General features: G+C 40.3%; 1 protein-coding gene across 1 annotated transcript; it reads left to right on the plus strand.

Moving 5' to 3' along the window:
* The first annotated feature begins 3,810 nt into the window (after positions 1-3,810).
* On the plus strand, positions 3,811-12,205 carry LOC120639333. The gene is made up of 5 exons (XM_039915298.1): positions 3,811-4,154; positions 4,387-4,520; positions 5,169-6,694; positions 6,905-7,294; positions 11,774-12,205. Exons 1-5 carry the CDS (start codon positions 3,811-3,813, stop codon positions 12,203-12,205), a joined length of 2,826 nt encoding a protein of 941 aa, XP_039771232.1.
* Positions 12,206-13,931: the final 1,726 nt, after the last annotated feature.

The following is a 13,931-nucleotide window of genomic DNA, read 5'->3' on the forward strand; positions in this document are numbered from 1 at the left end:
TCAGCGTTTTACTACAACTTCGGTATAACGTACTCCCTCCGATAAAAAAACAAACAAACCATTCTACAGATTCTAGGACAAATTAACAATGACCATATTTATTCCTATTTATTATTTATATTTGGCACTAATTGATTTTTGTATGTATATGTATTTTCTAAATAGAGTAAGATGACATGTTTTTTGAGACATATTTTGAATCCTAGATTGACTTTTTTTTTGGGACGGAGGGAGTAGGTGATAGATTATTTTGAGAGACCGTTTGGATCCTCTCATTTTGGAGGAATTGAAATCTACTTACTAACTAGGCTATTTGGCTTAGAATTTTATATCCCACCACTTTTCAAAGTTTAGATATAAGTTTATCCTAAATTCATAGGATGAGAGATGAAAATTGTTCTATACACACCAAGCTATGTTTCTATTTCATAACTTATAGCACACTCTTTAGCTCAAACCTATATAGTAGAAGTATAGCACATAAGTATCTTCCTTATATGGCCAACAATAGCATACAAATATATTCCGTATATCATCATATTAGCTTAATAGATTTGTGTCTAAATTATGATTACTAGAATGGAATTCAATTCCATGGTTCCAAACGGGGCTGAAGGGATTCTTTGGATCTGAAATTTGATTGGAGTACATAGGCACGTAGAAGACATCAAGATTTAGATAAGCTGGGTAGCCATATTAGCGTAATATTCTACATAGTGTTGGGAATTGTATTGCGTTATAGTTTGAGTATGTTGTCCTTCTGGGAGTATCCCCATCTCTCCTTATATACTAAAAGCAGATTTACAGAAAGGCAAGTCCCCTGGTTACAATGTATATATTTACTGGCCTATCAACCCGTGCACCCGCAAAAGTTAATTAGAATTAATATAAAAATAGATCTTGTAACTAACAATTATAATTATCTATTAATTCTCCCGTGCTTGTTGCTCGCCTCAGCCAGACATGGCTTTTGTAGTGGTCGGCATTCCTACGTGGTTCGACTAACTTTTTTTTTCTTTTCAAAAAAGAAAATAAAAGACTATTTTCTAGCTACTAATTATAATTATCTTTTAAATATTCTAACACATACTCTAAAATACATATTTATAATTATCTAGTTACAATAGACTTTATTTTGCATCGCACCTCCATGTATATATATATATAAATTGAATCATTTATTTGTGAATTGATATTCTTATCTTTTTCATCGTATATGAATACACGGTGACACATATCGTAGGTAGTATTTTTATATAATTAACATAAATAATATATTAAAATGAAAGAAATAGTAATTTAGAATTTTATTTTGGTGAACTTTATATTTTATTATCATTATATAATTTAGATTTAAATTTCAGGGTTACTATAACTCTTGATAATGATACAATTGGATAATTTATATATAAATTTAGTGGTTATTTCCATTATTTTAGTAATGGCATATGTGGGTAATTTATATGAAGATTAGGAGGTTACTTTATATTTTTTTTATAATAGTAGAGGTAGGTAATTTTATATACATGTTTAGCGGGTTACTGTAGTCTATTTTTATAATGGTACAAGTGGGTAATTTATTAGAAAAGATAACAAATCCAACGACTATTGTGATTTGAGTTATCAAATTGATGGCGAGATGTTTCTGATTTTTGTGAGAATTTCTATGATTTCTTTAATTTTTTAGATTGTCCACCTTGGATCTAAGTGTGTGTTTTTAAAAGGAGTCAACAATTAGTAATAGTAAGATTTGGGAACTCAGTAGGTCTCTATCTTACCTTCCTTCTAGGTAGCGAGGGTTCATCATTGAATGTCCTGGCGTTTGCACACGTCTGCTAGCCAGTTCAGACACATAAACATAGGCATAAACGTCTAACTGCAAGTATTCACATCCAATCCAAGTAAGTTCAGACAAAGAGTCAGCTTTGACAATGACGAGGTAGCTTGGTTGGCTGAGAATCCTAGCCCAGCTTGGACAACCCTATAGTTCAATCAAAGTATCAAACTGTGGTTTTTGTTTTATGAGGTGTTCAAGTTGTGGCTGGACATGGAGAAACAATATTTTCTTCATTCTCTTTAACATCTTCTGTATCCTCTAATAAGCATATGCTCACTGCCTAGTCTTAGACCAATTAATGAGCAATAATATAGACTTCATGACACTGCCACCACTAAGTGCGGGAATTTATAAATACTCCGAAGATAACCCCCCTCCCAAAAAAAAGTCACTCTCATTTTAATTGCCCCTTGAAAATTGTTTCAAATTGTCTACTAACCATTTCACATGCATATATGCATATATGTCCTCAATACATACAAGTATTCACACACATCCAAGCAAGTCCAAACAAAGAGCCGTTCTTCGAGGTAGCTTCGTTGGTTAGCTTCGTCTAGCCTGGACAAAGATTTATATATGGGGTTTTTACAAGGCATACTGCGTATATACATATACGTTCAAGTTGTACCCTCCTAACAGTCTGATGCCAATGAGCAATAGTATAAAATTAATGGAAACCGCTTAGACTAAGAGTAGTACGTAATCAATCCTTGAAATGCTACACATTTAATTTTGATAGAAATTCATAGAACTAGTCTATCAACCCGTGCTCCCGCACGGGCTAGTTAGAGATATCTAATAATTATCTATCACATGCTCTCTTCAACTAATTAAATATTCTAATATAGTACTGCAAAGATACATATTTATCACTATGTAATTATAATAAATGCAATAGGTTTAGTTACTAATATTTTTTTCACTTTGCATCATACCTCCATATATATTTGTGTTTAATTGAACCCTTTATTTGAGTTATGTAAACAACATAAAAATTGATATTTTTATCTCTTCTCTTATACATGAATATATGGTGACAAACATATTATAGTTAGTATTTTTATATAAATAATAACATAAATAATATATCAATAATGATAGAAATGGTAACTTAAAATTTTATATTGATGTGCTTTAAGATTTTATTATAATAATATAATTTTGATTCAGATTTGAGGTTTATTTTAAATTTTTATTATGTTATCATTAGATAATATATATGAAAATTTTAGGTTTATTTGATATTATTTTATAATGGCATAAGTGGATAATTTACATGAAGATTAGGGGTTACTTTAGATTAATTTTATAGATACATATTTAGGGAGTTACTTTAGTCTATTTTTATAATTATAAAGGTGGGTAATTTATTAGAAAAAAATAACAGATCCAATGGTTATTATGATTAGAGTTGCTGAATTGATGGTAGGATGTTTCTGATTTTTGTAAGAATTTGTAAGATTTCTCTATTTTTTAGACTGTCCACTTAGGATCCTAGGTGGCTTCACCTGGACTGTCCACCTAGGATCCTAGGTGGTTTCACCTGGAGGCTTCAAAAGAAGTCTCCAATTAGTAATAGTAAGATACTACTCTAAAGATATTTTTCCATAGTGCGGGAAAAGATTATATAAACCGAAACCCAAACTAAAAGTCATTCTAACTTGCCCCCTGTAAATTGTTTTTAGTTGATTTGGAGCTAATTTTGCTTTGCTTTGATTTTGATTTCCCCCGTCGTTCACCGAATATCTAACGCAAGCATGCATTTTAAACGCTTTTTCGATGGTTTGGTACAGTTACAAAGGCATAGGTATGGCTACACTTGTTTTTTTTTTGTAGTACGCGGTTATATATGCTTTCGTGATGTTTACTATGATTGGAATTAAGAACCTTCTCCAGTTGTCGCTAGCCGGCCCGGAAGAGGCTAGCTAGCTGGTGCTGATAAATACTCGCGCTGCAGGCCGAGAAGACAAGCAATGGCGACGACACCTGCCATCAATGGCGAAGAGTTCTCCATCACAGTAGTGGAGACCACCACGCAGGCTGACGCTGCTGCCGGTGACGAGGTGCCGCTGAGGGAGAGCCGCAGTGAGGTCCGGCAGAGAAGAAGAAGGGAGAGCAGCGCCGACATGGTGAGGAGGAAGCTGAGAAGGCTGCATCAGATCGTGTTTTGCGTTGCCTTCCTGGAGTGGGCGGGCAACGCTGTCGGCACTCTGGCCTTCATTTGGGCTACCGTTGTCTTGCTTGGCGGGTTCAGCTCTTTGCTGAGCCGCACAGATTTCTGGTTTTCTACCATCATGATTTTCATGGAAGCCTCCAGGTGCGTACCGGTTACTGAACTACTGAAAAGTTGTTTTAGCTATTGGTATAGAATAAAGGGAGAGGGACTGCTACACCTAAGATGTAGAATAACATATAGATATATATTTCTATATATATATATATAGATAGATATATATATATATATATATATATATATATATATATATATATATATAACTTTGTTTGTGTTTCGAGTGACTGACTCTGGCTACATATGCATACAACAACAGGGTTTTCATCCGCAACGACGCCTCGGTCAACCAGTGGTTATTCGGCTCCACGAGGGCATTCAGATGGGAAAATCTCTCTTTCCCTCGCATGTTTGTGCCACCAAAGTATGGAAATATAATTGCGGTGATCATAGGTGTGGGAATTTCCCTCACCCCGCTAGAGTTTCGGCCGCAAATAGCTGCAAGCATCCTGAAGGTGGCCTTACTAGTTATTATCAGCCAGTTGCTGGCGCGACTACGTCAAGGCTGGTTTGGTTACATTACCCTCTTCCTTTTTCTGGCTGCTGCTGTTTGCGGAAGCTTTTATGGACTTTACAAAATATCACCACACAAAATAGCCAAGAGTTCCAACGTTAACGATGTGGTTTCCAACCTAAAAGTTATGGGTTTGGGTTTGGCTTGGATATACGGGACGATCCTCCTGGCAGTGGTGGCCGCTTCAATCATGTCCCGTATACCATTTATGAGGAAACCCGTACCACTACTTTGTTTCAAAGTCACTATAGCCTCAGGGTTGGCATGTTTGCCCTTCCTCCAAGCAGAATTAGCTTCTTACTACAGATATTTCAGCATATCAGTTGCTGCAGTGCTACTAACACTAAGCAACCATGAGATTTGGGGACGGGACGATATCTTTTCAGAGGCTTCGTCGGAAGAAAACAGTAGCTCTGCAGAGACTACTTCGGAACAAAACAATAGCAGCTCCTGTGCCCTCCTCTTGCAGATCCTTGAAACAGTCCTGCCCATACTCTTCTTTTGGAGCGTCATGTTCCCATTGCCAGGCATCCCCCTCAAAATATCATTCTACATGTTGTTCTCGGTGATAGCAGCGGTGCTTATCGCCAACCTGCAGATCCCGGTGGCGTTCCTGCAGGTTCTGCTAACGGTTCTGCGCCTTCGCAGCCTGCTAGGTCACCGCCACCATGACTATCGCCCCTTGCCGCCGGACGCTAGCCCAAACTTGGTTCCATCCATCGTAATCTTCTTCATCATGGAGCTATGCCAAGGGTCATCCTATATCCTGGCAACCATCTGCGGGCTCATCTCCCTTCTCCTTCGCAGATCGCTTGTCCGTGACTTAGAATTCAAACAAGAGTGGGGACCAAAAGCTGTCAACCTGTACCACCATCAAGCTTACCAGGCACGCACGGAAAGGGGTCTTTTTCCTTCGGAGAAACACACGCCCAGCCTCACCATCTTCGCCATTGAGTCCCTTGGCAACACCTCAAGTGAAATGCAACAACTTGTTGGGCTTCACGTTCTTCACAACTTCCTGGAACGATGGGACTCCGAGTCCAAAAACGAGCTCATCACAGAAATCATTTACGGCTCCAAGAAAGCAGTGCCCAGCTTGATTGACATGCTCGGCTCCACAACAGTTGCAATCAGGCTGCTAGCTGCTACAATCACCAACGAGATCAGTGGCAGCCTCAAAATTTCTGAGTTTCCTGGCATGCTGAAGATGGTATCTTCGCTCCTTGATGCCGAGAACCGACAAGACTCCTTGCTGAACCATGTATCTGAAAACAATGGAGGGAGCAACATTGAACGTCAGTTGATCGAAAAACTAATTTTCAGAAGGCGAATACACTTTTCCTTGCTGGGCTTGTCCATGCTTGAGAAGCTTACCTGTGATCCTGATAACTGCTCAGAAATTGCCAAAGATGGTACAAACATCATCACCAAGATCATAGGGCTTATCATCTACCTCACCGACGAGAAAATCAGTGGTGAAAGCGAAATACAGCAGAAAATGATGGTGTATGATTCTGCTTTGAAGTTTGTGAGGAGACTTGCTGTCAAAGCTGGCAAAATTGGCATGAGGTTTCGCCATGAGTTGTCAGAGAACCCCTTGTTCCTGAACAGCCTCGAACGTATCTTGGACTTGGAGGACCGCCAACCAGAGCTATGGGAGCCGGCGATTGATATTATAGCAAAGCTGGCCTTAGATGAGGCCGCGAGACAGGAGATTGGGAGCACCCGATCCATTCTTCGCAAGCTGATGCATGGGTTTCTTACGCCAGATGATGTTACTTATCTCAGCAGGAACAATGATCCTTCTTCGCTGCAAATGACCGCAGGGGAAGCACTGGCAAATCTTACAATAATGAGCGTGGACAACTGCTGGGCTATCTTGTGGGCGGAACCAGGGCGACGACATAGCCTTATCGAGATGATCACCAGCATGCTTGGAAATGAGCGCTACATATGCGTTGCAGCAACTCTACTGCATAATCTTTGTGCAAACTCAAGAGACATGCTGATCGACCTTGGTGCAAATGTGCACCTTGAATCTGCCCTCACAAAGGTGAGACTCTCAATCACTACTTAGAGAAACGAGAGTTGTCATTTATTTTTCCTTCTACCTCCTTTATCTATCATTAAACTTATTGGCTCGCACATGTGCTTTTTTAGTATAAACGTACATTATAGAGGGCTCGTTATTTTAGTTTCATTTCCATAGAAGATTATGAAATGAGGGATTACTTAACACTGTCATTGTTGTCACACCGTGCAGGTGATGCAAATTATAAGGACCAGTGAAGAGGGCAAACAATTAGAGGCCGCATTAGGTGTCGCTTCACAAATTGGTCATGTAATCCCTGAATACTTTGCCCAGGTTCTTGAATCATGTACCGACGCAGCAGCAACAGAACTTGTTGAAAAGCTTGTGGATACTCTCAGTAACAGGGAACCGAGCCTTGAGTGCCCAAGGATAAGAAGGGTCCTTGTTGAGGTGGTAATATCAATTGTGGATCTGAGTCCTGGGTACATAGAAATATTTAGGGAGAAGGGAGCGAAGGGCGCCCTAGACATGGTTAAAGGAACCCCATCCAGGTTGGAAAAGTACATGGTCTTCCTCGATGGTGAAGGAGTGGTCGCGGAGAGCTTACCTATGCGCGACCTGGTTGACAAGGCCAAAAGGCTAATTTATCAGGCATCTCCAACTCGGGGTGCTCAACCAGTTGATCATGCATGACTCAGATTGAAGTTTTATAATTTGCACGAAGATATTGGTTGCACATGATATGTTCCCTAAAAAAATGGGTGAGTGTCAACATTCATAGGCAACTGTTTTTTTTAGATTAGAAAATTCCAGTCTTGTGAATGTCTACAGCCAATTTATAGTGCTTACTCCTCAGTAATAGCCTGTGGGAACATGAGTGAAATCTTTTATTAGTCTTCTTATCATTTGATTTTTCCCTAAAACATGTGCAAAGTGCATACACATAGTTTTCGAGAGAAAATTCAGAGTCTTATGAGGATATATTTATTTAGTACTCCTGACAAATTTTTATAATGCATATGGGACTTATACAAGGTTCCTCAAATTTTAATTTTTTATTAGGAACACGCGGAGTTGGCACTTGAAAATCATCCGATGCACCATTAGGCCTACTCCAAACTATAGATGGCCAAACGGACTGCATGACATGGTACAATACTAACATGCTCGGACAGGACACGACTTGGCACTAAATTGTAGCCAGGCACGACACGACTAGAGTTTAGTCGTGCCGTTCTGGCCCGCCGGCACGAGTAGCCCGGCATGTCGTGTCGGCCTGCCGCCCAGCAGCAGCCGCCGCGTCGTGCTGCCGCCATCGCCATCACAGTCGCAAGCGTAGAGGAGGCCGTAGCCTCGGTAGCCAAGGGAAGGGGCGGGGAAGACTACGATGGGGCGACGGGATGGCGAAAGTCACGGCGGCGGCGGCAGCCAAGACAATGATGCGCGGAGAAGGCCATGGCGGCCGGAGGCGGGAGCCGGCAACACGTGAGGAGAGTAGGAAACCGGCCAGGAAGTGGACGGGGAGGTGCGGGGGGGGGGGGGGGGGGGGGTGGGGGGGCCTATGCGTGACAACGCGAGAGAGGAGGAGAGGCTGAGATGGTGACGGGACCTAGGGGCTGGCGGCTAGGAATGAAGGGAGAAAATCTAGGGTTCGAGAAATGTGAAGAGTATAGATGAGGGCTGGGCCCGTGGCAGCACCCATGCCGACTCGTTAGTCGTGTCGCGCCCGTGTCGGCACGCAACCCGCACACTACGCTACGGCCGTGTTGTACTAGCACTGGCACTAGAGGCTTCCTATCCCCCTTCCGGAAGATGGATATGTCTCCCCAGCAGCAGTGGGCCGCGCGCCGGTGCTTCTCTCTGTTGTCGAATTGTGCAAGCGATGTGCAGCTTGCATGTCGTCACTCGACGGTGCAGGTGGTGCTAGCGTGTCCTTTTTTTTCTCTCTTCAAGCTGCATCAATAATTAACACTTTCACCAAACTACCGCAGTCAATATTTTAAAATACAATATTCAACATTCACTCAAACTTAATACAACATTTCTTATAAACTAGTTAAACATTTTATATGAAAATGTTGAAAGTGTATGTCCAAAATGTTGAATATGTATACTCAGATGTTGCAATAGTATACTTTGAATGTTGACTTTTTTAGAAAAAAAAAATTAATTAAAATATATGCATATGTGATCTTGTTTTGTTGCATAAATTCCAAATAACATCATGGTTCAAACGGAATCCAAAACGTATTTACGGTTTGAAAGAAAAATAGAATCAAAGTTTTGAATCTAAATGGAATCTCCACGTCCACCCACCAACATGCAGCCATGCACAGCCGGACATGCGCACAGCGCTACACTCCATTGCTTGAATCTTATCCGCTCGATTGTACCGCACGGATCTCAAACACTAAAAGTTCAATGATTTTCCCATCTTCTGGAAGATGTACAGGATTTCTGCTGGCAGGGGCTCCTATGCTCCTTCCAGAAGATGGTTAAGAGATATATCTTCAAAGCCCATTAAGCCCACAACCATATATTTACATCCCTGCGTGCCACCATAGCCTGTCAGAGTCAAGCACTGCATAGTTGACATCACACATCACGCAGGAGCAGAATTCATAAGATGGCATGAGGATAGGCTGCCGGCGGGTAAGCTTTATTTGCTTTTTTCCCCTTAATGCGACCATGATTTATAATTTTTGTTATAAATATTTATGACCTAGCATGTTTAAAATATTTAACTGGTATGGTCAACATTTTAAGCCACCAGAGTCAACGTAAAACAAAATCTAGTTCAACAATTCTAATGAACTATTTCAACATTTCACATGGAAATATTGATGCAGTATATCTACAATGTTGAACATACATATTTAAAATGTCGAAGCGTTTTAATTGGAATGTTGAATTTTCAAAAAAAGTTCGACAAGTCAAAATATATTCATATTGGATCTTGTTCTGTTGCAAAAATTCCAAATAACACCGTGGTTCAAACGGAATCTAAAACAAACTTACTGTTTGAAAGAAAATTAAAACCAAAGTTTCAAACTCAAAAGGGACATCTGACTTCTCATTGCACGCATGCGTCAGGACTCAGGAGGGCATGTGTTCTCTTCCTGCGCCCGCGCTCACATGACTAATCAGCAGCCCAGCTTATTTTATGGCCACTGGATTTATACATACGTGAATCTCAAAGCGGAGGTTATATAAGATATTATCTTCCGGAAGATATATAGGTTTTCTGGGCACCGAGGCTTCCTATCCCCTTCCGGAAGATGGATAACAAATATATCTATAAAGCCCAATTACAAAAGTGTACGGGACGATTGATGGGATCAACACGCCAACAACGTGAGCCATCCAATCTCATATGAAATCAGAACAGTACGGGACGGGACGATCAACTAGCTTGGCCTGCAGGTGGTGTACGAGCAAGGTCAGGCATGCATGGTCGTACCGGACTTGGTCAGTGAGTCATGTCATGCACATTACAGAAAAGTAGAGATTAAATTGGGCTGATGGATAGAATTCATGTGGCGGATAGAAGTGTAAAGAGATAGGCAAAAAAAATTGGATGTTAAGGTAGATCGATTGGGCCTAGGTTTTAGAGCGACGATGATGATCAACCAAGTTGATGGTGACAATAGCAAAGCCTTACAAGAGAATGCTGAAACCGAGATTCGACTCCGTTTCGAGCGTGATTCGATCGGGCAGAATGGATATTTTAGGGTGTCGGATATGATAGAGTAAAAAGAGCGAATTGTGATAAAACAAATCAAGAATGGAAAATGGTAGAAAGAAAGGGTAACAAACTTTAGAATTTTACGGGACACATATTAGCACTTATATTTTTTCTAAAGTTTCAATTCTTGGCAAAAGTTTAGCACCCATTGCAATTTTAGCCCATCCAAACAGGCCCTTAATATGATATCAGGGCTAGAGGTCTTAAGTTCGATTCCTTGCAAGTGCAATTTGATAATCAGGGCCCTAATAATTGGAACCCAGACAAATCAATCGGAATTCTAATCGAAGCCCGAATAAATTCAATCCAAATGCCAATCGGAACCGGGACAATCAATATCCGTGGGTCATGACATGGCTTGTATATGGAGTAAAAGAGCAAAATATTGATGGTCTCACATAGATTTGGGTAAAATTTTTGTTACCTGTAGCAACGTACCGGCAATATGCTAGTATAATTATAGCCAACTTATTTTGTTCTTCACATTTGAGGCCGATTGGTGAATGATCCATATGTATCTAATATCTATATATCTCCATATATTATATTTTATTTTGTATACCGTAAAGCACAAGGTTATCAAGGTTAAATATCATTGAAGCTTACTAATTCAGAAAATAATATCCATCTATATACCTCTAAGAAATCTACATTGTTGTTCTATTTAAATCTTATTGTCTGTTTAAAAATAATATATATAACTACAAGCAAATATACTAGTAACTGGTAAGTAGAGCGCCAATAGATAGATTATATTTTTTCGAAAAATAATGGCACCTGTTTCGTATATTTTAAATTTAAAACTAATTACTTATGAATTTTTAGGTTAAACTTGAATATTTAATTTTCACAAAATAAAAAATCACCTTTGAAACTACCCAAAGGGCCAAATTTATCCGGTTTTGACAGTTGGATGGTCTCTGTTACCCGATTTTGTAGTTGAAAGTTGAAAATCGAATTTTTATGATGGTCCAAGGGTGTAAACTAGACTTTTCATATTAAAATTGTCATTTGTGGTTCTTTCATCATTTTTGCACTCATTGTTTGGATTCCCTGAGGATGCGATGGAGTGAAGCAAGATATATACACAGTGATCTACGTATCCGATCCATATGGGTAGCATTTAATTTCTTGAAAGAAAAGATACTTCTTGTTCGTCAAATATAAAACTTGCATCAGCATATCTGTTTATAAATGTAGTTGCATCTATCTGGCTTCTTGTTGGGAATATCATCCTATTCATTTCTAGGCCCCAATGCAAAACCTTCTTATTTTCGCTACCACCCGCACTGGTAAGTCTCCCAACAGAAACGTACATCATCATCAACTATGAAGATCTTCTTCGTCCTGGCAAGGATCCTGCTCCTGGTCTCCTTGGCTACCATGTTCTTCACCACCACCGACGCCGGCGGCGCCTGCCGCAACGTGCCCTCCATGAAAAATTGAAAATCGAAGACGCGTGCAAGGTGTGTCCCGGGAAGTCGGCGTACGGCGCCTGCAAGGAGACCCTGCAGTCGGCGCCGGACCCCGGCGAGGTCACCACCTACGTGCTCATGGTGGCAAGGAAGGCCCACCTCAAGTACGCGTCGACCATGAACACGATCAACCTGGACCTCGGAGCCTGGAAAGATCGCGGGCAGGAGGAGGAGGAAGCCATGGTTTACTGCAGGGACATGTACGAGAAGGCGTACGACCTGATGGCGAGCGGCGCCGCGCACCTGGACGGCTGCGACTGCTCGCCGAGGGCAAGTTCAGCTGGGCTCTTAGCACCATTGGTGGCTGCCTGAACACGGTTCAGGAGACTGCGTCAGTGAGCTCGTGGATGACCGATATCGTCAAGCCCGGTTTTGATCTGACCGTGGTCGTGGAAAACTTAGCTCATCTGCTGACTCAGGCTACCTGATCGGTGTCCTGTGTTATTATGGCCATTATAATGGCTAGTGTTCTATGTTATGTCGTTATCGATTCTCTTAGTCAGGATATATATTGGAAATAATACTACTACAAAACAATTTATAGCAATGTCCCGATTGTTTTTCAGGGGCGGCTCAAAATATAATCCGCTGCTACAAATAGAGCAGAATTACTGTAGCTTTTGACCCGTCGCTGAAAATGCATTTCTAGGGGCGGGTGACCCCATCGCCCGCCCCTAAAAATGTCACTATTTTTAGGGGCGAGTGATGGGGTCAGCCGCCCCTAAAATGCATTTTTAGGTGCGGATGATGGTATAGCCCGCCCCTACAAATGGTCTTACGCCAAAAAAAATTAATGATTCTTTCCATATGATCTCAGATGAAGTAAAAATTTTATAAAAAATTATAGAGAATGACGAGATCTAAAATTTTGTAGTTGATAACTTTTTCATTTGAGGTCATTTTATAGTTCAAAAAATTATTATAAGTTCTCTAATAACTATAACTATATAGTATCTCTTATAACTCAAGTCATACTTTAAGATTTCTACGATCTTAACCTTTATATACATTGAAATATACTTGACATATTTTTTTCGTTTCTGTATTTCACAATAACCATAATGTAGAAGTTTCACTTTTTTTATTTGTTTTGCTATATGTCGAGATTTAAATGATTTTTCCGGTAAAATAGAAAAATATTTTTAGAGGGTGGTAGCATCACCAGCCCCTAGAAATAGATTTGTAGGGGCATCACCCGCCCCTACAAATTAATTTTAGAATTAATATAAAAGAGTAGCATACCCTATTGAGTCATAAATGACTGAATAGTATGGTAGTAAGGTACGATTGAGGTAGGCGGTTCGAATTCCGATTGACGCAAGTGTGCATATCTCGACAAAAATATTGTACCTCGATAGAAGAGGGGCTTGTGGTGGTGACCGGGATATTTTTTTATTTTTGCTGTTTTTGAGTATTTTGTTCTAATTTTTTTATGTTCTGAAAAATGATTTGTAGGAGCGGATCATAGGCTCTTCCGTCCTTACTGATAGATTTGTAGGGATGGGTGAACCCATGACCCGTTGCTACAAATTGATATGAAGGGGCGGGTGAGTCCATAACCCACCTCTATAAATGTATTTGTAGGGGCGGATACATTATCGATTCCTACAAATCGATTTTTAGCTGCGAGAACTTGGGGGCGGGTATCCCACCCGCCCCTAAAAATATGTTTTTATCCGTACTAAAAATGCTTTTTGTAGTAGTGTATTAGTCTATTAGAGTGATGGGTTAACGTGAAGCACCAAGATACTCCAAGCAGCCAACTAACCAAGCATGAAGCATTTACAACACTTGCAAATCTTTGTTGATGTAGAACGATTATTGTTGATCATGGGAGAGAGAGAGAGAGAGACGCCATACAAGAGCATTTACAACTGTTGCAGATCTCTGAAATTCGATTGTACAAAGCGTAACCACCAATTCGTAATTTCTTGGCTATGTGCTGTCAAAAAGGCCGGAGAACTCTCTTTTTGTTTAAGAAAAAAATAGTTTGTAGTATATGGCAGCATTTAATGTCTTGGCACGAAAGAGATATTTT

Source organism: Panicum virgatum, chromosome 6K, assembly GCF_016808335.1.
Source record: "Panicum virgatum strain AP13 chromosome 6K, P.virgatum_v5, whole genome shotgun sequence".
In the NCBI taxonomy this organism is placed as follows: domain Eukaryota; kingdom Viridiplantae; phylum Streptophyta; class Magnoliopsida; order Poales; family Poaceae; genus Panicum; species Panicum virgatum.

What these genes read in the sequence shown, in the direction of transcription:
- LOC120639333 (XM_039915298.1), top strand. Translation starts at nt 3,811, where the DNA reads ATGGCGACGACACCTGCCATCAATGGCGAAGAGTTCTCCATCACAGTA. An exon ending in ATTTTCATGGAAGCCTCCAG is followed by an intron (nt 4,155 to 4,386) that starts GTGCGTACCGGT and finishes ATACAACAACAG; the next exon opens with GGTTTTCATCCGCAACGACG. An exon ending in TTGAATCTGCCCTCACAAAG is followed by an intron (nt 6,695 to 6,904) that starts GTGAGACTCTCA and finishes CACACCGTGCAG; the next exon opens with GTGATGCAAATTATAAGGAC.